The sequence below is a fragment of the Trachinotus anak genome, unplaced genomic scaffold (genome assembly GCF_046630095.1).
Source record: "Trachinotus anak isolate AG129_WGS33_773 ecotype Australia unplaced genomic scaffold, CSIRO_AGI_Tana_v1 ptg000001l, whole genome shotgun sequence".
In the NCBI taxonomy this organism is placed as follows: Eukaryota; Metazoa; Chordata; class Actinopteri; order Carangiformes; family Carangidae; genus Trachinotus; species Trachinotus anak.
Genome location: NW_027273852.1, coordinates 13271139 through 13295216, shown reverse-complemented (window position 1 = coordinate 13295216; position 24078 = coordinate 13271139). Strand labels below are relative to the sequence as shown.

At 41.2% G+C, this 24078-nt stretch overlaps 1 protein-coding gene across 6 annotated transcripts in view; it reads left to right on the top strand.

Annotated features, from left to right (window-relative positions):
* Positions 1–24078, top strand: part of il1rapl1a (interleukin 1 receptor accessory protein-like 1a) — a 254557-nt gene that overhangs the window by 105581 nt on the left and 124898 nt on the right. For all 6 annotated transcript variants that reach the window (XM_071478284.1, XM_071478295.1, XM_071478324.1 and 3 more), the window contains one exon: positions 1953–2054. In XM_071478284.1, coding sequence (XP_071334385.1) covers positions 1973–2054 — 82 coding nt within the window. In that variant the 5' untranslated portion in view covers positions 1953–1972. The remainder of the gene's footprint in view (positions 1–1952; positions 2055–24078) is intronic.

Genomic DNA, 24078 nt, shown 5'->3' with positions numbered 1-24078 from the left:
GCGAAAAAAACACACATTTAGAACCCACCAGATTATCGGCAAGTGTTTTTAAAAGGCCTTTTAGCCGAACAAAGAGGCGCCAATCCTTCAACTGTGGCATTTGCCAGAATGTTATTGGCAGAGCGATGTTTATCGACTGAACGCTGTTTCCAAGTAGAATGTGACTGAAGAGGAGAGAAAGGCTTCTTTTCAGAGCAGGCCTCGTGAGTGTCGTGTAAACACACTGAGAGAGGCTCCTTTCATTAGCTATGCTAATCTGGAGTGCACGTGACTTGCCGCAGACTCCAGGGTCCCTCTTGGCTCTGGATCTCTGAGTTTCTGTCTCCAAAGACCAGGGTCCTGTCTTCTTCTTTCTGGTTCATTGGGTTAATTTGCCTGTGTTATGTTCCCCTTTTCTTATATGTTACACTGACAGAAACATAGGTCTGACTACTCTTGAATCTGCTCCTTTCCTCCTATTACCTTCTGCTTTTTATCTGCTACTTCTCAGACATGCTACCATCCAGACTGGCAGCTTTAGTAGACTTTGACCGTGTCTACTATCACAAGACAATGGATCTCTTCCAAACTCTACCAAGAAATAGTTTGACAGGAGTTAGATGAGAAAATCGATGCCACGCATGTATGTGTGGTAACTCTGACGCTACTGCCTGTAGCCGGCTAACTTAGCTTAGCACAAAGACTGTAAATGGAGGAAACAGTTAGCCTGGTTCTGACCAAAGGTAACAAACCCTGTCCCTCTAACGCTCACTAATTAACATGTTATATCTCCCTTGTTTAAGTTGTACAAATTTGAAGTGTAAAAATGACAATTAGCTGTTTTATAAGCGATCCTATGCTAAACTACTTCTTGGCTGAAGTGTACAGGAAGTTTCTGACACCAACCAAGAAATCGTCATATTAATCTGTGAGCTTCAGAGGCGCTGGCAGATGGATTTAGTTACTCTTGGACAGAGCCAGTTTAGCTGTCACCATTCTTTATGCTAAGCTAAGCTAAACAGCTGCTGGCAGTACTTACTGAGAGAGTGATATTGACCTTCTCATCCAGCTCTTGGCAAGAAAGTGAATGAGCACATTTCTCAAAATGTTGAACTTTTCCTCTAACATGTCTAACATTTTAAACGTTTACTAATTCAACTTTCTCATGTTTTTTTTTTTGTTTCTTGTTTTGTGTGTAAAGCTTCTATTACAGTTAGACATACTTTGATTGAGTATTGTTTCTTTTATTGAGTGCTCGTGTCTCTTTTTTAATTTAACATCCATTTTATCCAGCAGCACTGGCTCTATTTCAGGAGCTGGGTATTAGGGGGTAATTACTACATGTTAGATTATGTCATTTACTCAAAGAAGATGAGGAGAAGAAAATGAGTCACCTCCATCAATTAATTTGATATATGAGTCGATAAGGGATATGGGTGGGATATTTGCTACATCTCTGTGAGTCACCAGGTCATAATTTGAAATTCCCTTCAAGGTCTTCCTTTTTTTTAATGAAGCCGCCGATTAAAAGTGGTGTTTCTTACACATGTAATTATTTCTTTATTGATTTGTCAGCATCTTAGGGAATGGTTTCTCATGAAATATATCCCTGCTATGATAACTTGTCTCAATTGCAATCATGAGCGAAAATCATTACAAGAAAGATCCCCCAGGGGAGTGTGGAAACTGTTATGTTGATGTGAGTGTCCAAGTGAGTGTGTGTGTGTGTGTGTGTGTGCGTGCGTGCGTGCGTGCGTGCGTGCATGTGGGTGGGCAAATGTTTGTGCAGTAGTGTGTGTGCCTGCTTGCTGTAGTGTTTGGGCTGTTACAGAGCGTTCCTCCCTACTGACACTTACTCTTGTCTAGTAGAAACAAGGAGGTACTTGATCTCATGTACAGCAGTCACTGATCGCTCTTTTTTCTCTTTCTCTCCTGCCATCCCTCTTCTCCCTCCTTCTCCTTTATCTTTTCAGGCGGTGAGGACGGGGGGAAGATGAGACCTCCCAGCCCTCTTCTGATCCTGCTGTACATCACGCTGTCCAAGAGTGTGAAGGTGGTCTCTAAGAGAGGCTCAGGTATTTCACACACTGCATCCTCCCACCCCTTCAGTGGCGTCCAGTCTGAAGCCTGTACATGTATTTCAGTGACTGTGTGCTCTCTTCAGACCATGGTAGCCGCCAACCATCAATGGCTGTTGTTGATGTAATTTGGGGACTTCTGGTGATTTTTACTGACACTATTTAATTGTTTTTGTGCCTTTGTTTTGTTGGCACTAAATGTTAATCACCTAGAACTTATGTTGCCGTCATTTTCACTGTGGGATTGTGTTTAGCTGGTGAAAAATCTGTAATTATTCTGTAGGCCTCTGGTGCTACTGGAAAACAGTGGTTTGCATGATTTGTGTGTGTGTTACAGCATGTGCTTTAAGAAATTCTGTTGAGACAGATGATAGACAGGTAATTGCAAAGAATGAGGCCTTCCCCACTTGTGTGTGGGAATGACTCACACAGAAAAATAGAAGCACCGCTGAGCAATTTAGCTGTAAGTGGTCTGTGTGTGGTCTGTGTCTTAGGTGAAGGGAATTTGAATTAATGAAAAGATATACAATTTACTTCTTAGAATTAGCTAGACCTGCCTCAATCTAGAGAGAGTGACAGCTACCAAATGATCCAGTTTCTCAGTGCCTGGTTCACTAAGGGTTAATGTGAAACTCATTTTGGCTCTAAATGCCAGCAAATTGAACATCAATTGTGAACGAATGCAAAGGTCAAAAGAGAAAATGGAGAGCAAAAAGACTGAAAGTAGAAACTTTCCATGACGGGAATACAGAGGGATTCAAGCAGGCAGTTCAAACAAACTGCCATTATAAAGAATATAGAGCAGATTGATATTTAATGCTTTCAGTATTCACAAATTAGTTAAATGCACTGGGTCTGTATAAAAAGTCAGGTAAAATCATATAGGGTAATACTTTATCTATCTTTAAGTATCTGCCAGTCTTTGCATCATAAGATGCATTCATTCTAACATCGTCATACCTCCATCATAGCATCATATCATTGCTTGTATAATATGGGCTCAAATTAGGGTCAAAAAGATTTTGACTTGTGAGGTTACACTTTGTATCTGTATAACTGTATTTGTACAGTTATACAGATACAAAGCAAAAACTGCATTTAAAACCCAGAGCTCAAAGGTCAAGCTCAAGTTACGAGTATGAATTTGGATCCTGTTTTCACACCTGAATGTGACTGAACAATCACAAAGCAGGAGGCAGGTGGTTCCGTTTCCTTCATCTCTGCCGCAGGTTGTGAAAGGTGCAGTACATTTTGACCCAGGTGGGTTTGTATACATACACAGCACATTCAGTGTTTACCATTATTTTTGACAGGATCATTAATATAATTAAACCCACCTGGGCTGCAGAAGAGCTGTATGCCCATAGCATACAGGAACATGCATTTTGTGTGTGCTTGTGTGTGCGTGCACGTGTGCACTACTTACATGCTGGGATTTGTGTCCGGGTGTGTTTGTACTGCAGACAAGAGTGTGAAGATTTAAGGACTGACCTTTAGCTAAAGGTTTTATATTGAAGGAAGCAAACTCACTAGACAAGAGCATAAGGGTAACGTCTCAGTGAATAATGTGCTTCAACAAGCAGAGAAGATGGTCACTGACACAGAATACACACACACTTACCTATACACCTACTGAAATGTAAAAAAAAAAAAATAATAAAATACTCAGGAAACAAACTTAAAAACATACTAACCACAGTTTTTTTGTCACACCAAAGGGTGGCACAGTAAGTTTCATGTGGATTTCAGAAGCTTGCAGAGCAAGTTGGCTAATCTCCAACATGCTAGCCAGCCAGACTAGCATTAGTCAGTCACAATAATTTTACATTTTCTCTGTACTGAGCTGCTCATTCCCTTCCAAGCATTTTCTTCCCAGGGCTGCACATCATTTCATCCAATAAAGACATACTGAAGGGGGAAAAAGCTCTCTAAACTAACAAGCCTTCTAACTGTCAGTAAGTTGATGGCACAATAAGTTCACACAATGTATTTGTGCCCTCAGCTCCTGTCTCATAACTGCCTCTAAACCCATTCCTCTTTCGTGGAGCAGTTTTTTTGTGGAGAGTTAATATTCTGACAGTGGACGTTCAATAAAGCTGGGTGGTGCAACCAAGATAATGAGCATCCTCTGTTTTGGCTCCCTGCTCAAGGCAGCTTGCTGTCCGTCATGTTGCAAATTTACGTGTTTAAGTTGAACTTGACATGAGAAATTTGCACAGATTTACCTCTGAGTTACTTCTTCCACAGATCTGTTCCTGTGAATCCAATGATACTAGCAGTTCCATGGAAAAATTATTTTGCTTTTATTAATGCCAGTGTGAACCTGCTGTTTTCAGAATGCCATGTGAGAGTGTTTTCTCCACTTATTGGTTAGATGTGTTGGGAGGAAGGGAAGGGCCTGTGTTCACGGTTAGTGTGTATTTCTGTGAGAGAAAGATGGCTAACATGGACGGTACAGCTAAATGATTGATCCAAAATATCCACATCGCAGGAGCTGAAATTTTTTTGATAAAGGTAAAAAGCCTCAACACATACCATAAATGAAGCACTATGCTACAGAGATGCCCAAGCCTACAACTCATATTCTCCAGATGTAAGGAAACATGCTGTTTTGGTACGTTACCCAACAAAAATCACAGCATCATAATTTTTGCGTTTTTTTTTTTGTTTTTTTTTCAGTGAAAGTGAAAAAATCATCCTTCCAACTGAAATCATGACTCATATCATAATCGCAGTCTGTCAAAATAATCACCATCCACATTTGAATGCATTAAGAGGAAACATCTTGAAAACGCTGTACTGCTCCACACACAGAAAGAAGTGCTGCCTTCAGATGACCAGGCGGAGGAAGGGGGCTAATACTGAGCATAATATACAGGACAGGAGTAGTTGATTGTCTTTTTGCTGTTTGTGGATATTCCGCTTGAATCTACCTGCAGGCTAGTTGGTAACTGAATTATGCATCACATTGACAGAGCCGAGCTGAGAACAATAGCACAGGCTTTCATGACAAGTGGAGTGTACAAATTGCTTGTGCCATTGCTGGGACACAAATTAACATCGAAGCTCCATCCCATGCCCCCGCTCACAATAACCATCGAAAGGTGCAACATTTGGTCATTTCACAAGGTGTGGTTGACAATAACATGAAGTTTTTGCATGGAAATGTTGGACAAGCTGGTATAGTCTGCGGTGCTCATGTTTTTTGCTCTTTCATCACATATATGATCGAGACCAGGACAACCAGATGGACCTAAACATTTGAGAGGTAGATGTGCTGCTGGTCATCCTGGATGATTTAGCCTATCCATTACTGCCCTGGCTCATGAAGCCATTTTCAGAATCCAGAGGGGCAACGGTTGCACAGCTCAACATTAATTATTGACCTCAGAGGGTGATGGAGGGGAAGTCTGAAATGGAATGAGACAGACATTACCCTTGTCAGGCACATTGTTGCTACCTACTGTGTATCACCTGACTTTTCTGAGAATCCAACAAGGGAGACAATTAGGAAGATGATGAAGATGACGTTAAATAAACTGGGCAGCAGGGAAATTTGTTTGCTGGTGGGAGAAAGGAGAAGTCATGAGATCCAAAATTCACAATGTACGATAATCTAAGAGTTGGACAATCTTTTATTGTTTTGCTGACTGTGTTGGTTAGATTCAGTCACAGGTTTTATTCTGTTACATAGCCACTGAATGGAACTGAACTGTAGAAATGCTGGTTCGTGTTAGTGTTGTGTAATTAAAAACAACAGCACTTAGTTGGTGTTGAGTCACTTCACCGTAAGTGTGGGTGGTTGCATGAGCTGTTGAGACACAGGCGTAGTTGTAAGCATCATTCCCTGGGCCATAGGTGACATGATCCACTGTTGCACAGGTGAGTGATGCATAGACCTGGCACTAGTAGTGGTTGACCACAGTGGAGCTGATTGTGGGTAGTGTTATTGACCAGCACACAGAGCAGTCAGGACAGTCCCTGTTAGCTGCATAAACATCCGACGGTTCGCTTGTTGCTGGTCCTGCATAGACTGGAATCTCCTTTCCTCTGTCTCCTGTCGAGCCCTCAGCAGTCTGTCAGTGGTGTCAAATTCCAGTTTTTTTATGTTTCTGCTCAGCTTCATGCTTTTCCTCAAGCTGCCTTTTCTGCTGAGCCATGTAAGCCTACTATCCACTACACTAGTTTTGGGCTTGAGCCCCAGGAATGGGCAGCCTGTCACTGATTCCTTCACTCTGCCCTCTATGGCCCTTGCTGCTTGTATTCTGTGGAGCGTCGCTGTCCTCTTCGGCGGAGGAGGTGGTATGAGCTGTAGCAGTTGGCTCACTTTCTTCTTTGTAATTGGTGTGTTGTTGGAAGTATGATAACAGTTCTCTGAAGAATGAAATGGCTTCATTATTGAATATATTAATTATGCATTACTACACGTTAAGCACAAGTTCATGTTCAGGCAGATGGTAAGAAAGCACCCACAGAACTTGGCAAAGAAATCAATAATCTATGAAAATAGTCTAATTCTGTAAATATAAAGTATATAATTATAACATGATTAGCACACAGTGTTATATATGCGTGTAACAATAATCTTATTTATACTGTGGGCCATGCCTAACCAGAGGTCATAACTATATAGTACTGTGGGTCTAAAAGGGTTTATTAGTCCCTCACAGAGTAGTTGCAATTGCCATTACCACCCTTTCCACTGCACTTACTGTATATTTGATATAATGAAACACTTCATGTGTCGTCATCAGACTCTTTACATCAAATATACACTCACCGTCTAGCTTCAGATCTCCAGAGTAACTGGGAATGCTGACAGGGATGGAGTCTCTGAGGAAATCTTACTGTCATAGGATTAAACTAGGACCCCTGAACAAACTGTTGATCCTGTCCCAAGGATTTGGTCCAGCTCTTCAAATTTTTTGAATTTTTCTTTCTCTGCTTTCTCTTCAAACTCCCACTTTTATATCTTTTACCTTTAAGTACTGTTACCACGGTTTCTTTACTTTAACAGTGGAGCAGTGGATCAGTGAAAGACCCTCTCCTTTATCCATTTTGAACACTTAAAAAGTCTTATATGTTTGTTGAAGCTGAAGCAGATGTAGTAACCTGCCCATATATCATATATAGTCCAGGTCAGACCTTGATTCACTCAATTTCCAGCTGCTAATAAAAGACTGGATAAAAGAACTTGGATGTACTTTACAGTACATCTGCATTCTTAAATCTCCAACGTGTCTGGACATGTGCTATCATTGTCCTTAAAACACTGGAGTGTATACAGTAGATGATTTTATGGACATTGATGCTAGATGTTGCACTATAATAAAAGATGGAAGACAATAATTGCACCTATATAGTCATAATAATGATAATAACTGGTTTGACACAAGGTTAAACTCATGTCAGTGAAATCAGCTTTGTGCTTTGATTAGGCCCTTAAGACCACTTAAAAAATCATTTAAGTATAATTGTTTCAGCAGTTTTGCAGTTTGAAAATCTATTGTATTATTATCATCCAACTAAGTTACAGTATGTTACACTGGTCATTTAGCTGTCATAACGAGCTTTCTGCCTTATGGTAATGGAAGACAATAACACAATGAGAGGCAAAATTAAAAGAATTTAGCTTATTATGCTGTTAATATGTAATGAACTGCATGTGTGTGCCTCAGTAGGTATTTGTATAATCAGTTGTGTCATGATTTAAATAGGACTTCTGTTGTTCTTGTGTTCTTCTCCATGCACACAAACACACATGCACACATGCACACAGTGCCTGAGTGGTTATATGCTTTGGTCCGTGGAGGATTTTCATATAGATCAGAGCCAGGACAGCACATCAGATCAATCAAGTGGGTCCTCTGGGTCTTTCAGTCAAATATCGATAGCAGTAAAGTCAATATTACCCCCCAACTGGGGGGTCAAAGGTGACGTAGTGTCACTGGGTAGTTTAGCTGTTTAATACCACTTTGAAAGGCTCCTCTGTCTTCTGTCTACCTCAACGATTATAAATGGAGGCATGTGCAAAATCAGACAGTGCTTGTATTCTGGGATATGCCGTCACCTTCTATTTCTCTTGCATCTATTTATACAGTACTGTTGTCCATGTGGGGCTATATTTACATTACTTTACATTACTATTACTTATTACAATCATTTCATTAAAACACACAAAAAAGCAATACATAGATATATTTATTGTGGGTTTGGAGAATCCATGAAACAATTGACCTAGAATCATCAACTTGAAATGCTAATTGTAATGAAATTGTTTGCTTGAAATTGAAGTTTCATTTTGTATTTAAATACCTTGAATAAATTGCTTTGCACATCTGTTCCTCTAAATGTGTAAGTAGTTACCACAGCCTTCTGTCAGGCTGTTGTGATTTCAGTATTTTTACTTTCACCTTTTTTTATTTCAATAAATGACGTTGCCCTAACACATTCACAGTCAAAATCATTTTTCTACCCTCTACGTTCTTCTCCCCAGTACTAGTTTCTGTCAAATGGAACAGGATGAAGGTTAGGTGTCTGTGTTAAAGATGAAATGTAGTAGTAAAGAAGATTAATTGACTGATAAAGCCCCTGGTGGGTGATTGTTTTCCAGTTCAAAGGTTTGGGACATTTGTCTTCATGTGTTGGGAGATGAAAGAGATGAAGCAGCTGGACTCTGGTGGTTGCTATTAAATTAACTTCAAATGACCACCTCTGGTGTCTAACACTGACCTATGCCATGGTCATTTATAGGAGGTTGTTGTTACTGTTGAATCCAAACCATCTCAATGAAAGGAAAAGAAAGTTTTAGACAAAGAAAGAGACTTTTGTTTGGATCACTGTTCTAATGAATTGTTAGTGGGGGCATTCGGTATCAGATGGGAATACTCTATTGTTACTGTAGGATTGCAGGAAGGGTTGGGAATTTGAATTCACAACCTTGAATAGTTATGGTTGAGGGATCAGCTATGAGGGCCTGATTAGGCCTCAAGAGACACTGGATAAAGCAGCTATTCAATTGATTTCCCCCTCCAATGTCCAGACAGCATTCCCAGAGTTTGTAGCACTCCGAAATCCTATAATTATTCAATGTGGAGTCCGCTTGGGCTTGTATTACCCAGACTAATGAGTTTCCCAAAGGTGTGGAGGCTGCATGTGTCTCTTATTCCCTCACTGTTTGCACCATGTTTGGCATTGCTCATGGTTTTAATGACCAGTCAAGCTCTGCAGAATTGGGTATCAATTGGGGTAGATAGTTGTTGTTGGTTTGTGATTGCTGTAATGTGTGTGCACTCGTCTGTAGATGCATGTCTGAGCTGGTCGTGTTTGACCCACATCTTGGAGTGTGTATGCTCTGCTGCTGCGCATGAGGATTTGAACTCCTGGCGCTTTGCTCAATACATCCTCTCACCTCGGTGTGATTGTGCAGTGGACTGACCAAGGCCATGCTGACACCGCGTGAGATTCACTCGCAGGGACTCTGAGCAGGTCTCTGACAGAGACAAGCTGTCAAGGTCCATCCATCAGACTCCGGATGTCACCATCTTGGTCCAACCTGGCCCAATCAAGTCTGAGCAGGCCCATTCCAGCCTCTCTGTTTGAGATCAGCCCGTAAAGAGCCAGACTTTAATCAGACAAGACAGGGACTCTTGAACTGGTGTCTCAGTCTGCCTGCAAACACAAGTGTACCAGTGTACAGCAGGCTATAAGCCACACTGACTAATGTTAAATATGGGTATCAGACAAAACAAACAACCCGATGGTGTGCTCACCACAACACATTGTAGGAGCAGAGACGACGACATCAAGAGAGAATGCAGATTGTAAAAACTATTTATGAGGGGCGCTGAAAGAATAAATGGGTTAGATTTACAGGAAGTTAATCTAAGGAAACTGTGATAAGTCAGTTAGTCTTTTATTAAGTAAAATTGTCAAGCATATCTGACAGTGACCTGTGACATGTAAATCTATAATGCTATTGTCTAAAAGTTAATTGATGACTTGAAAATCAAACAACGGATTGATTGATAATAGCAAAAACAGTTTTACATACATGTATAAAGGATAAAAAAAAACATGCACAAAGGTGGTCAATGGGGGAAAGTTAAATTCTACACAACACAGTTGAACTGAACAAAAATTTGACACATTTTTTACACAAAGCAAATGTAGCCACCTTTCTGCAGGGGTCAGCTCAACCATTATTTTCCGACATTCGCTGAACTTTCTTAACAATGACGGGAAAATCTAAAAGCCGTCTGTCATTTTGACAGATTAGAGCACAGAGTTAGACGCCAGTTTCCGTTGCGTCACGCTCGTGCAGGCAGACGCACAAACCTTTTCAATTTTGCACACAGACTACAGCGCAGCGTAACCGAATTTCCCTCAGGGCAACACTTACTATCTTACTGTCCGGGTGCTGACAACGTGTTACTGACAGAAGGCCTTCGAGCGCATCTGTCACCGCTACACAGACTGGTGCAGCCTCGCCCTGGGTGCAGAAGGAGCTCATGCTGTGGGATTTCTTACCGGTGAAGCGGATACTTGCAGAATCAGGAAATTCTGTGTTCAGACAGTCTTGTCAACTTCTGATCGCTTCCCTGTGAGAGATGTTCCCTAACCTCAAAACTCACAAAATTACGGCCCTGAGAAGTTTCTGTCTGAGGCAAAGAGGCAAAGGAAAAAAAAAAACCTAATAGCAGTCGCCTCTGCAGCAATCTTCTTTGGCTCGTGGATCCAGTTTAATTGTTTTAATTGTAATTGTCTGTAAAACTGTAAAACAGTTCTGTAAAACTGCGCTGTGCACAATGGCCGCTGTGTTTTAGTTTCCTCCGCTGTCACTGTGGGAACGAAATGAATTCACCTGCTTAGTGTAGTGTTGACATGAAAATTGATGCACGGTGGGTGTCTCTGTTCATCTTTTCTCTCCATGCTGTTATAAATGCACAATCCGAGTTCTTGAAAATGAAATGCTATTAAATGGGCTCTGTCTCATTATCGTAAAAAATGAAAATGAATATGACAGATAATAATAGATTGTGATGGACTTCTTACGACCCTGTCTCTCAAAATGATGCAGCCTCTGCCTGTATGCAGGGTGAAGTTGTGGCTTGGTGCTGCCAAATCCTTCTACCAGAAGGTGCTGTAAAATCTTGAGGAAATGGATTCATCAGCTTTTTGTATTGTCACATAAACTTCCATCTCTTTGAGTAATTTTTTGAGTGAGGGAGAATCCACTCATTGCTTCAAAGTGTTGTACAAATCAAGTTTATAAAGTACAGCTGAAGCAGAGAGTGTCGCTGGCGAGCCAGAAATCTCCTTGCGGCTTTCTAATGTCCTGTGAGCAGCGTAATGAGAAGGTGTTTATGTGGCGGCTGCGTCATGGAGCGTGCCCATCAATTTGACACCTCTTGCACTTACTGGATGAGACATACTGACAGAAGACGCAGTAAACCTACAGTAGATGAGATGTGCTAATCTGGGGGAGCAAATGTGATAAAACACGTCAACCCACAATAATGCTCATCACCGGTGGGCGGGTTAGAAAACAATGGGTGCATGTATTTTGATGTGCCATACATAGCCGGCACTTGGCTTTGCAGTGGTGTTCTACCTGCTAAATGCAAATCCTGCTGCATTTAGCAGCCATCGCTAGCATGATTAGAATTACTTACTTTGCTTAGCTGCTGTCAGTACACTGGTCCCATGCTGTTGAGAGGTTGAGAAATGTTTCGGACAAACATGATATGCTACACATTATTCTAAATGTTGAAGGATGGTGTATCAGAACAATATGTTTTCAGATCTTATAGAATGAATGATATAACAGGCAACTTCGAGCTTTTTTGAGCATCTTATCAAGACTCAAATAAGCAGGTTGGCACCAAAGAGAAATGAAAACAAAAGTGGTGAAAATGCTCTTGGTTTGTTATTGTTATTTTCCTTGTCTATCCAGAGAAAAACATTCAGCTCCCTGTCTGGTGCCGGAGACAAAAACAAAAAGCCAGACATATCTCTCTGTGGATTTTTTTCAAACTCCTGTTGGCACTGCTCTGTCCACTGGACTGGATCAGAGTCTCAGCAGAGATCAGTCAAGAAATGATCACTGTGGGAAGTTTAGGATGAAGTGACAGTAGCAGACAGTCAACCGAATAAGATTCGGGCCTTGGGCAGACATCCTTCCCCTCAGTCTTCTCAAACACACCTGCTTTGATCCTAAGGAATATCCCCTTCCTACCTGTACACTTTTTGGGTTGAGTCCTGACTGTCTTATTTAGAGAAGACACATGAAAAAGCACTCAGGACCCAATCCATCAGGCTTTGAAAAGTGGGCACTTGGAACTGAAAAACCTGAAAGGATGTGCACTAAGTTCATATGAACTTTGTGGGATGAAGACGGAGACGTTCTCGGAGACTAGTGACGCAGAATTTTCAAGTAGCTTTGGTCAAATCAAGTGGCAAAATAAAGTTATCATAGCCTGATCGATTCCGATGCTTTTTTAAACTGAGGCATCAAAATAGGACACCTTAGAGTATGTGCAGATAAACGCATATACATTTTTTACCTTTCTTTTCGATTTGGTGCATGTAAATGGGTAGGATTTTTGTCTGTTACCGGTAATAGGTGACATTGGCACGTAATATAATGAAAATGTTAGGAGCATCATGTATGACCTGTGTTTCAAATTTAAAAAATGAATAACAAAATAGAACACCTTATTCATTCTTGTGAAATACACACAGAATTGTGAAGTGTGATTGGACTGTGATGTTTTGTAACAGTAGGGCTTTACCAGGCTCTGTGGAACTGATACTGTTTCAGTAAAAACCTTTAATTCAGCCTTGATGGGTTTGTTCTCAGGCCAGACCAAAGATTGGCTTGGTGTGTCTGTGTCTGGTTTTAGAAAGGTAAAAGGCAGGGGACTATATGAACCGTGCTCTAAACTTTAACGTTAACAATGTCTAAGAGAACTGGACTACAAAATGGCACCCCATGTATTCAAATGCAAGCTGCTCACTGCATGCGTGCACCAGAAAAGTTCTTCAAGCTTCTGAGTATTACATCCTTCTCTCACGTATTGCTGACTCTAACTGCTCTAATTGTGATAATACAACAGTTAATTTTGTTGGCACACATAAAGGTATTCCTTATTTGCAGTTATTTATTTTTGGACCCCAACTCATCACATCACCTGCAATTCAGGCTGCGGCCAGTATTACAAATTCACCACACACTGTTCCTGGAGGCTTGGCCCTAACTCACTCTCTTGATTCCCATTGTGAGCGCCAGTGTTTATCGGTCACTGTGTGCAATTTCATTGTCAACATGATTGCATGTTACCCAAAAGGGCCACTTGTTGTGTAATTTTAAGCCGAATTTGGGGAGCATTATGTTCCTCAATAGACCTGGTCAGACCAGAAATTGGCAGAATGAGATTCCTGTCTGATCTAGTTATTGTAGAAGGGACCACATGAAAGCTTATTAACCCAGTAAGCTACATTAGCGCAGCAGTCGCAGCACACATTGGAACAATTTTAACAGAGTTATTCCATCCACATTTCTGACATCTCGGCTCAGACCTGTGTCAAATTTGAGCTGTGATGCAGTTATGTGTTTTACACCATGGGGTCATGGTCGGAAATCTAAATTCATTACCCATTTACTTACAGGTTTTCCTGATGGCTCACCCTGTGCAGAGGGTGAGCACTGTGCCGGGACGTGCACCACCTGCCCATCAATCACTGTCACCTGGTCAAAGGTTGAGTTTAACGTATCACCATGAGAACGATTCACAGGGTCCAATGTGTGCGTTGCCTCTTGGCCCACGCTCACTGCCAGGACATAAACAAACAATAGCCCTGATTATGAATTGCTCACAGCTGCGACTCTGCAGCATCATAGCCTTTGCCGCCTCTGCTGTCCTATACAGAGGCAAAAAATAAAACGCTGCATGAACACTTTGTCCATTTATGCACTCCAAATGTCATGAGAGAGCCAGACAATAGACATTACTAAACACATCCAAGGCCCGCTGACCGGTCTGTTAGCTGGAATAATGTCTTTTAAACACAGCCTGCAGGGATGAGTGAACATGCTGCAGTGGAAAACAACATTCTGCACTCAGAGAATGGGAGCCTCACTATGTCTTACACTCAACTCAGCAAAGGCACTATCTTACAGTAAATACACAGAGTGCTTGAGATGGTTCCCTGGTGGTTACTGACTCCACATTTAAGGTACAGTGCAAATAAAAGGATACCCTCACTGCGCAAAATCTCAACCTGCTTAAACTCTGAAACTGATTATGATGTCAATATTACATAATACAAGGACTGATACTGGACACAACTGTCTTATTTATGAATGTTGTACAGGTTTGTTTACATCAGGAATGTTTATTAAAAAAGATAACCATGATAAAACATACCTTTTTTTCTTTGATGGTCGGTTTAAACACACAAAATGCTGTTGTTTTTTTTATCGATAACACAAACTGTGCAGCAATGTACATGTATGTAAATGAACCTGCAATTCACAAGCTCAAAAAAACAAAACAAACAAGAAAAAACCTTGGAGCTGCAGAGAGACCAGCTGCGGCTGCTGGTGTAATGTAGCATAGTGTCCCAAAAGCCTCTGCAGTCAGCTCACTGTCTACGTACTCGGATACGGCAGGGCATAGCTACTCAATGATCCCAGCAGGAGATGTCAGGAGTGTGTGTGTGTGTATGTGTGTGTACACAGTGTATGATTGCATTCATCTGAATGTTTCTCCTTATGTGACTGGTGATATCCCAACCATGGCCTTGTGCTGTTTCTCTGAGCGGGGGTTTAAAAAAAACGATACAGCCGGTATTCTAGATGACTCTGCAAAGTCCCGCTCCAAATTCCTGATAAGAGCCTGTCATGGATAACTGTAAATCTGACATGGCCCCAAGGCAGTGTGGGGGATGAGGTCCATGGCGCTGACGCCTGAATAACCTCACGATAAGTGTGAGGACAGGAACACAAAATCCAGCCAGTCAGTCAGTTAATTTATTTGTCAAGGCGCTCTCCTTTCATTTCACAAATCATACTGCTGCAGTTTCTCTGACACTTGAAAACTGAAATGTGCCTGCCTATACATTTCCTCTGTCAAGCAGATGGGCTGAATGACATACACAAATAAGATGTAGTGAGACCTTGTCTCTACTTGTCATGCCTGTCTCATACCCCCGAGGCTTCCTAGATGCTTGTATTGAACATTCATTCCTCTCATTTCTAGTGGAGGAAAAGAGTGTAATAGTTTATTGACAGATCAGCTGTCCACATCGACATCCGTACACACTAATGTATGATGGTAGCCAGACTCAAGTTAAACGATTGATCACCCTGAACCTTTAACTTGATAGGTCTAAAATGACACTACACATTCAAGAGTACTCTCCGGCTCTGCCTTCTCCCTCTTTTTGCTAAGCCAGTTGCATTTACTGCTCTTTAACAATGCTCTGCTTGTCCTTGGTGTCTGTTTTCTTGATGTGAGCCATTAAGCAGGGGTGTCTAACTAAGGATGTATTGATAATAAATAGACATTTACAGGTTACCTGTATCAGCCCACAAGACATCAATATGGAAACAAGCCAGCTCACAGGAAAATATGTGAACATTAATAAAAACAAATTTGTTAGACTGCTGCTTTTGCCCCTCTGATTTACACACATTTACATTTAATAAACATCATACACATGCAGATACATTACAAATACACAATGGAAAAAAAAACACAGGATGTATTTAATACACTGGACAGTTTTGTTCATTCTTTGCTGTTGGCTCACAACACACAAATGTACTAGAGAGGCTGTCCTGGCCTGGTCAATACCTCTCTCTCTAAATGATGAGGAATGGCCTGTGCAGCGGTAACACTGTGCTAGGAGATTGATCACATGCAGACTACTGGAGATTAAATGGCTTCCTTGTAGAGAGCCAAGCTGGCCCTGGATGGCGCATTGTGTGGATACGTAGGAAGCCTGTTTTCTCTTGCTTGGTTCACAACTGCTGCAGAGCCTTAGGATGGGCCAGCATACGGAGGCCATTGAGCCTTGATACACTGATTGCTCTGGTACAGGATTACATTTGACTGCCTCGTTATTTTGCTTATTAAGGCTGATTGTGTCATCTGTCAGAGATTGGAATTAGTGGTTTGTTCCTCTTTTGAAAGCCTCCAATGTGTGGAAGTGAGGCAAGAGCTCTTCAAAAATAAAATAAATGCTTTCAGTTATACACACTAGATTTTCTCAAGAGCCAGGTGGAGGGTTACACTTGAGAAAACCACATGACAGGATGTATTTCTTATATTTTATACAGTAGGTCTTAAAATACCCTCTAATGGTTTCCATTTAAAGACCATCACAGCCTGGGCTGTTACTCCCTCTTGTTAATGTACGTTCAGGGAAATTACATGTATGAATGTGTAATGGCGTACGTGTTTCTCGTATGTGTGTTTGTGTGTGATGGGTGCCGTGTGTAGAGGAGGGAGGAAGTGATCAGACTATTAGAGGGATGTGTGGTGTGATATGCATGTGCTGGTCTTCACTGATAATGAAGCAATTATGGCTGGGGATACATTTATGTTTGTGGCACAAGTGAATATAATGTAATATTCCGCATGCGCACTGCTGTGAAGGGTGTGTGAGTGTGTTTATAGAGTATATACTACAGAATGCCAGGTAATTAATTGGGGAGAATTGCCACTAGATGCTTTTATAGACTTCAAGGCAATTTATCCCACATTAACTGCTTGTGAAATAGCAGCAGGGTGCCTGCACTGTTTGTAAGTGTGATATCTGATTACTCAGAAGTGACTGTTGTATTTATGCTCACTTAGCAGTATGCATTTGTAATTCCTGTGCTGGCTGAGTTTTTCCTGCTGTAGTTAAAATTTCCTAGATTCTCTGTCAGTGTTGGACACAACCAGTGATGGAAGAAGCATTCAGGTTGTTTACTAAAGTAAAAATACAAAGAATGTAGTATATGGCAAAGTGCTGTCAGCAAAGTTTATTTTAAGTATCAAAAGTAAAAGTACTCATCATGGAATGCCCCTGTCGTAGTTAGTTTATTATATATTATGTTATTTGATTATTATTACTGATGCATTAAAGTGTAAACAGCATTGTAGCATTGTAGTTGGTCAGTAATGCATCATATCTTATAAGCTGTTTGTCACTATAGTGTAAAAATGCAAAGTAACTCCAACTGTCAGAGTTCAAAATATATTATTTGACTCCAAAATGTAGTGAAGTGAAGGTTTAAAGTGAGTAAAGTCAAAGTTTTGTACAGAAATGTACAGTTACATTCTACCACTGCCTACAGTATGTTTACTTATTGACATGAATGAAAGTTAGTTGGTTTTGGCACTTGGCTTACAAAGGTGTGCCTGCCTTTGACAGTCATAACATCTGAGGTCTTTGGAAAACACAGAGGTGAACCCGCAGGCGGCAAAAACTACAAAGACCAGCATTCTAGAAATCCCTTCAGGTCATTTAAACTACAATTACCCACAGTCCTCTGTCATCTCTGTCTGTCAATGTGTTATGCCGTTGTTAGACCTTCAGAAGCACATAAGTACAACTGTACACATAGCAGCAAACACTCACACATGCATCCCCAGTGTTTGTGTGTTTCTAGCTACCATCCCTCATTAAGCAAAAACTTACAAAAAAAGTGAGCTCCATGCTGAGACTGTGGGGGAGGAATCTGAGTACATCTCCAAATGCTAATGAGAGGAGCCTGTTTCAACAGACTGCTTTGTCTTTGTGTGTATTCATCTGAGCATGTTTGTGTGTGTATGTGTGTTAGCATTTTTTTCTTCCAAAGGTAGGGCGAATTCTAAGCAGTTATTTTTACATATCATTAGTAGCCCAGTGCAGCCCCATCACCCTGACAACTACATCCCTCCCTTTCCCTTCTGCTTATCACCATAACAACTAATCTACCGTAAATAGTGCGGTCTCCCTGTCTGCCTCTGAGTCTTTTTCTTTCTCTGTTTCTCTCCGACATGTCTTTATTTCTTTCTAGCTTTTCTGCATTTCTCGCTCTCTCTCCACCCCTCTCGTTGCCACAGCACCTCCCATGTCCTTCACTGCTGCCGTTTCCTCTACTCCTGCCTAGTTGTTCTGTTTCAGAGTTCATTTTTCTGTGCCACTGCAGATGTGGGTGGTTCTGGTGACTGCACAATAACCTTTCTACTGCTCCACGTTGTCAAGTGCCTGGGCTCAGATGGCGATCAATAAAAAAGGCAGCTGTAACAAGTTATCCAGCAAAATTCCAGATCCTATATTGATTATATATATATATATATATATATATATATATATATATATATATATATATATATATATATATATATATATATATATATATATATATATAAGGCATATAGTCTGCACATACATATAGATAAATACTTTTACTGTTTGATGTTTATATCTGATTTGATGAAGGTATGTCTTTAGAGGATCAAGTCTGCTCCATGCCTTTGTGTTTGACCTAAATGTGTTATTGACGGTGAGCCTGGCCTGACAACTTGATTGGCCTACTACGCTCCAGGATTAACTTGCCAGCCTGGCAGGCTTTTACAATCAAAGATCAAGCCAATGGTCTGTTTGGCTGAGTAGCTCTGGGATTGACTTAACAGCCTGATGTGCTAATGCAGAGTTATCCCAAGGTTGAGCGGCATAGCAAGGACACACATGCTGTTTTGCGGCCTATGTAGATCCACAATCTATAAAGTGGCATGGGACATTTAGAAAGGTGACAGCAAACACTTATCTGGGTTGAGAAAGTACTTCTGAAACAAAAGCAAAACCTCTCTTTCACTTCAGTACATTTTGCATTTTAATTATTTCCTCTGCCTCTATTGTTTCCCTTTGCCTGACTCCCTCTCTTTTAATCAGTGTTTCAAATCACTAATTATTCTGGTTTATTCTGTTTCCTTCCCCCCTCCCCTCCCTGTTTCTTGTCAGACTTAATCTTTTCATCAGCAGCACATGAGGGGTCACCTTTGTGCACCTCTGCCCCATTTCCTGTCTTGTTCTCCGTTCACATACTCCATGTTCGTCTCCTTTGCTCTTTTCTTTCACTTTCTATCCAAAGCTCAAGGGAAGCCCTCCTTGATCCCTTCTTACATAACTGCCTCCCCCTCACTCTCCTGGATAAGTGCATGTGTATAAAGCAACGTGAGTGTTCAAGGCAGAGGGAATATTAATATTATCACTTAAATATTGGCGTTACCCCTGTAATGGACAGCTGTGTCAGAGCGAGGCAAAAAGGAAAGCCTGATTAACATCTCCTAAGATTACAGTCCAGGATTGTCCCCTTGAGATTGACTGGCAACCTTAGGAAAAGCCTGAAGAAGCAAACACAAGAGAGAGACACATGAATGGTGTTTGGAGCATACCAGTTGAAATGTCACTTGAAAGGATATTCTTTCAGGCTCTATTTGAAGGCAGCTCTCACCACAAATTGTGAATTCCTATAACGTCTCTTCTTTAGCTGGTTCCCATACACACGCTTCAGTGGCTTGCTGTATGTGATATTGTAGCATGTGACGTTGGGACTCTTTTGAAGCTAAAAATGCCTATGCTCTCCCTCTCTGTCGCTCTCCCCCCATTCTCTCTCTCTCTCTCTCTCTCTCTCTCTCTCTCTCTCTCTCTCTGCCGTCATTAAGAGGTTGTCTTAAGCTACCCAGCTTAACGCTATTTACATTTTCATTATTCTACCGTTACCGGGAAGAAATAGCATAAAATCCAGCAGTGTTCAGGACATTAGACAAGCTTCATTCTCACAGCAAATGGATTTACATAAATAAGGAGGTTGATACATGGAAGCAAAGAGAAAGAGAAAGCAAAGAAGAGAGGAGATGAGGCAACAAAAGATGGGTAAAAAACAAGAGAGCAAAAAGAAGGAGAACCTCTAAAATGGATCAAGAGGACAAGTTGTGATGCAGAGGCAAAAGGGGTGAGAGAGAGAGAGAGAGATAGATGTAAAGTGGTAAATGAGAGGGGATTGTGTCAGGTTCTCTGGCTGTATAAAGTGGGCTCTGAGGGACTGACAGAGGTCCTGTGATCCACTGCATGTGATCAATACAGCTCTGGGTTTCCCTCATTACTGGAACAGACCTCACTGTGTTTACCATACAATGGACTAGTGGGAACTCTGTTCAGGTGTATTAGTCATCCTGTGTGTGTTTGTGCATAATAAGATATGTTCGTTTTCTCTTGCCCCTACCTGATAATTACATCTTACATCTTCTCTTAAGAGAATTCATTGTGTCATGTTGTGAATTTACTATTCACCGTATTGCAGACTTTCAGTTTTATATTGTATGGAATAAATGTTCCCTGGGTTTAGTTTATATTGATTCAATTAATGCTGCAACTAATGATTATTTTCATTTAGTTTGTCAATTATTTTAATTGTTTATAAAACAACAAAATAGTGAAAACATGTCCCAGAGTCTGATGTGACATCTTCAGCTGTGTTGTTTTGTCTAAAAGCCAAATATGTAATTTACTATAATGTATAATAGGGAAAAGCTGCAAATATTCACATTCGAGAAGTTGGAACCATCAAAGGTTTGGCATATTTGCTTGTAAAATGACTTAAAAAATTTGTCACTGTCAAAATAGTTTGATAGCAGCTTTAGATTGACTAAATTACTGCTTCTGTGGACTCACCCAGGGTTTAATGGGGGACTTGTTTATTCAAACGTCTGTTTTTGTGAGCATTGTTTCAGCATAATGTTTGCTCACATTCGTGTGTGCTTGTTTTTGTGACAAAATATTCATAATCAGGCTAACGTTGGTGTGAGTGTGTGTGTGTGTTTGTGTCTCTCTGTACAAGTCCCAGTGATTCCTGTAGAATGCTAATGATAGATTAGCCTCAGAGGTTTCCTCAAGCCTCACCAATTTTCCTCTGGGAATCTCAGCCAATCATGGACGGCTTTTCTTCCTTTCAGCCCTCTCAGCGCACATTCCCGACCACTCTGACCCCGAGACACTCTCTTCAAACCCGGAATAAAGAGCCAACAATAACAGGAAAGAACTCAAGTTTCCCCTTTTCTTCCCCTCAGTGTTCTTGTCATTTAAATTTTCTCAGGAATTCTCTGTTTAAAACCTCCTCAATCTCCCTCTCACTCTGGGGTGAACTCATCACCCGTGGGCCCAGGCCGCTCTCAGTAGTCCAGAGTGAACATGGGGCAACAGGAAGAGGAAAATGTTCAAAAGAATCAAAGACGCGGTGAGCACATCACAAACAGCTAATTTCCCTGAAGACTACTCATTTTAGACAGCTGCTACATACTTCAGTCTCCTTGTAACATATGTTGTATAGTGATGTAATGAAGAGCTGCTAATGTAATGGTGGAGCTAGAGGGACGTGTAATATTCTCTTCTACTGATTTCTCTTTTTTTCTTTTAAAATACAGAAACTTAAACACTTTCACTCAAGCTTCTGAATGCGAAATTGTCACCTATTTCACCCTTAAAATAATTGTCCTTTACCAGGAATAAAAGTATGTGATAGCAGAATTTCCTACCTCTACACATACAGTTCATTCTTTGTCTAAATCAGGGCAGACATTATGTCTTTTTAAATCCTGTTGTTATAGTTTGAAATCCTAGGAATGAAGAGTAAATTTTGATGGGGGGCGAATACCACTGCAACTCGAGGGCTTTCACTGTAATAGACACATCTCCTAGTCTAATGGAAGGTAAACAACATGAACACACAGACAGGAGGCGGACGATTGTGTGCACAAGAGCTGAGTACACAGGCTGTGCATCCACTCTCCAAACCTTGCTCTGTTTGAGAATGGAGGTCAAAGGTCTCCCTCTGTACACACTGGAAGAATGAGATGAGAGTTTGTGTTTATGCAAGGGCGGCTGTGTGTATGTTCTCTCTCCGGCCAATTTCAAAGTAAGAGATTAGGAGCCTCTGCTTCCTGATTTCATAACTAATGATCTCAGATAATTGTGTTTAAATCTTAAATTTGATTTGCCCATCCCTGTTTTAGGTTTGATTTTGCCCTGACACACACCAATTAGATTAACAGAGCAGTTCGGTCTGTGCCGTAGCTCACTGGTATCCTGAATTCATCTTGCTGTATTATATGCATCTTTTAACAGGACATTTGCCATCAACAACAGCAGGCACACCACACACACATGTGGGCGCCACACACACACACACACACACACTACATTTGTCACTGTCAGAGGAGATGCTTTTGATCAATCCCATCCACACCTCATCATTATTGTGTGTGTGTGAGACAGAGAGAGAATGTGTGGGAAAGTGGAGTTTAATGCTGGAGGTGAAAGGGTGAAGGACACCTCCTCACCACATGCGCACACCACCCCTCCGTAAAGAGCCCTCACATCGCTGACCATGTATTCAGTCCACTTCTGTGTCCCTCTCCATCCTCTGCTCTTGTATGGTGGGTTTCAATAATTGAACCCATGGTTTCAGCCAAATTAGCTGAATTATTTTTGAAGTAGCTAAATGCCTGCTTTTCACTAATGGGATGATGCTTTCAGGCAGACGTTTTATTGAAAAGGAGGAGGTTTTAATTCACATTAAATTTTTGATAAGTGTTGTTATACTTTGATTATAGGCAAACGGATTTTCCCCGTCTGATGGATGGGAGAGCAGTTGGAACATCTTCACAACACACAATGCTCTGGAGCTTAAGTACATTCTTTGCCTCCCAAAGAATGGAAAATTTCTTCTCTTCACAAAGAGACAGTATTAACCATAATTGTCTGCCAACTGCCAAGGCTCATTCACATACACATCTCAATCACCTGCTAGCTGTGTCTGTTTCCCTCTAGTGAATCCTGACCTTCTCCTTCTCTGTCTGTGTCTCATTCAGCATGTTTTCTTTGTTTAAACCTCCAAATGCCATTTTAGGGTACAGCCACAACCTCCGTCTTATCGCACCCTAAGCAGCCTTTGCACAATGACCTTCAAGTTTGTTTCGCTGACGTGCTGCCTCCGACCAGTATCTTCAGCTCCATCAGTGCATGTAGCTCCCCTCCCCTCCTCTCCACCACATATCTTTTCCCGCAGTCCTTACCATATCGCAAGGCCTCCTGCCTTCTCTGTAATGTCCATTTCAGCATCCAGTTCTCCCACCTCATGCCTGCTTTGTGTCTGTGATCCCCGGTGCGTCATTGGCATGACTGAGAAAAGCACAGCTGTTTCAGAGCCGGGCAGAGCGGGTATGGGCGCTAGTCCAGGCTTGCCAGCAGCTGGATTAGCAGTGCAGCCATTAGCATCTGAACTCCTGTAATGTGAAAATATGACAGGGATTATGCCATCTGAGGGCAAGTGGCAGGAGCTGAGAAGGAGAGAGAGGTAAGCTGGGATACAATGCAGAATTGGGATGCAGGCAGGTACGTGTACTGCAGGAGTATTGGATGCTGAGTAGAGAAAAAGGAGGCTAAAAGAGCGAACGGAGCGAAGTTGCAGAGTGGGCAGAAAAATGAGGGATTATGCAGAACAGAGAAGAATCCTGAATTAATGAAAGAAAACAATTGAATTTGTGCACATGTAAGAAGAAAAGGAATTGTTGCGTGATGTACTCACAGACTCATGTAGATTTAAATTTTAAGTACTTCACTGGCATGAGCTCCAGCGTGTACACAAAAAAAGAAGAAGCTACAACTATATATTTAATGGTCACACTGTCAACACTGTTTTAAGGAGGTATACATGTTAATAAGTGTACAATAAGTTAGTAAGTGCACAATACACACATTCAAGTTCAGGCTGCAATTAATGTCAAGCTCCCAATAATTTCCTCAATTAATCACAAAAAACTGTGAAAAAAAAACAGTCACAATTTCTTAGTAAATGTCATCAACCAACAGTTCACATCTTAAAGATGTTCCCTTCACTAAGACAACTGTTAAGACAAGAGAGAGAAGGAAGAAGAAGAGAGAGAAGTTGTGACTATCAAACGTATGGGGTTTTTGCCAAACA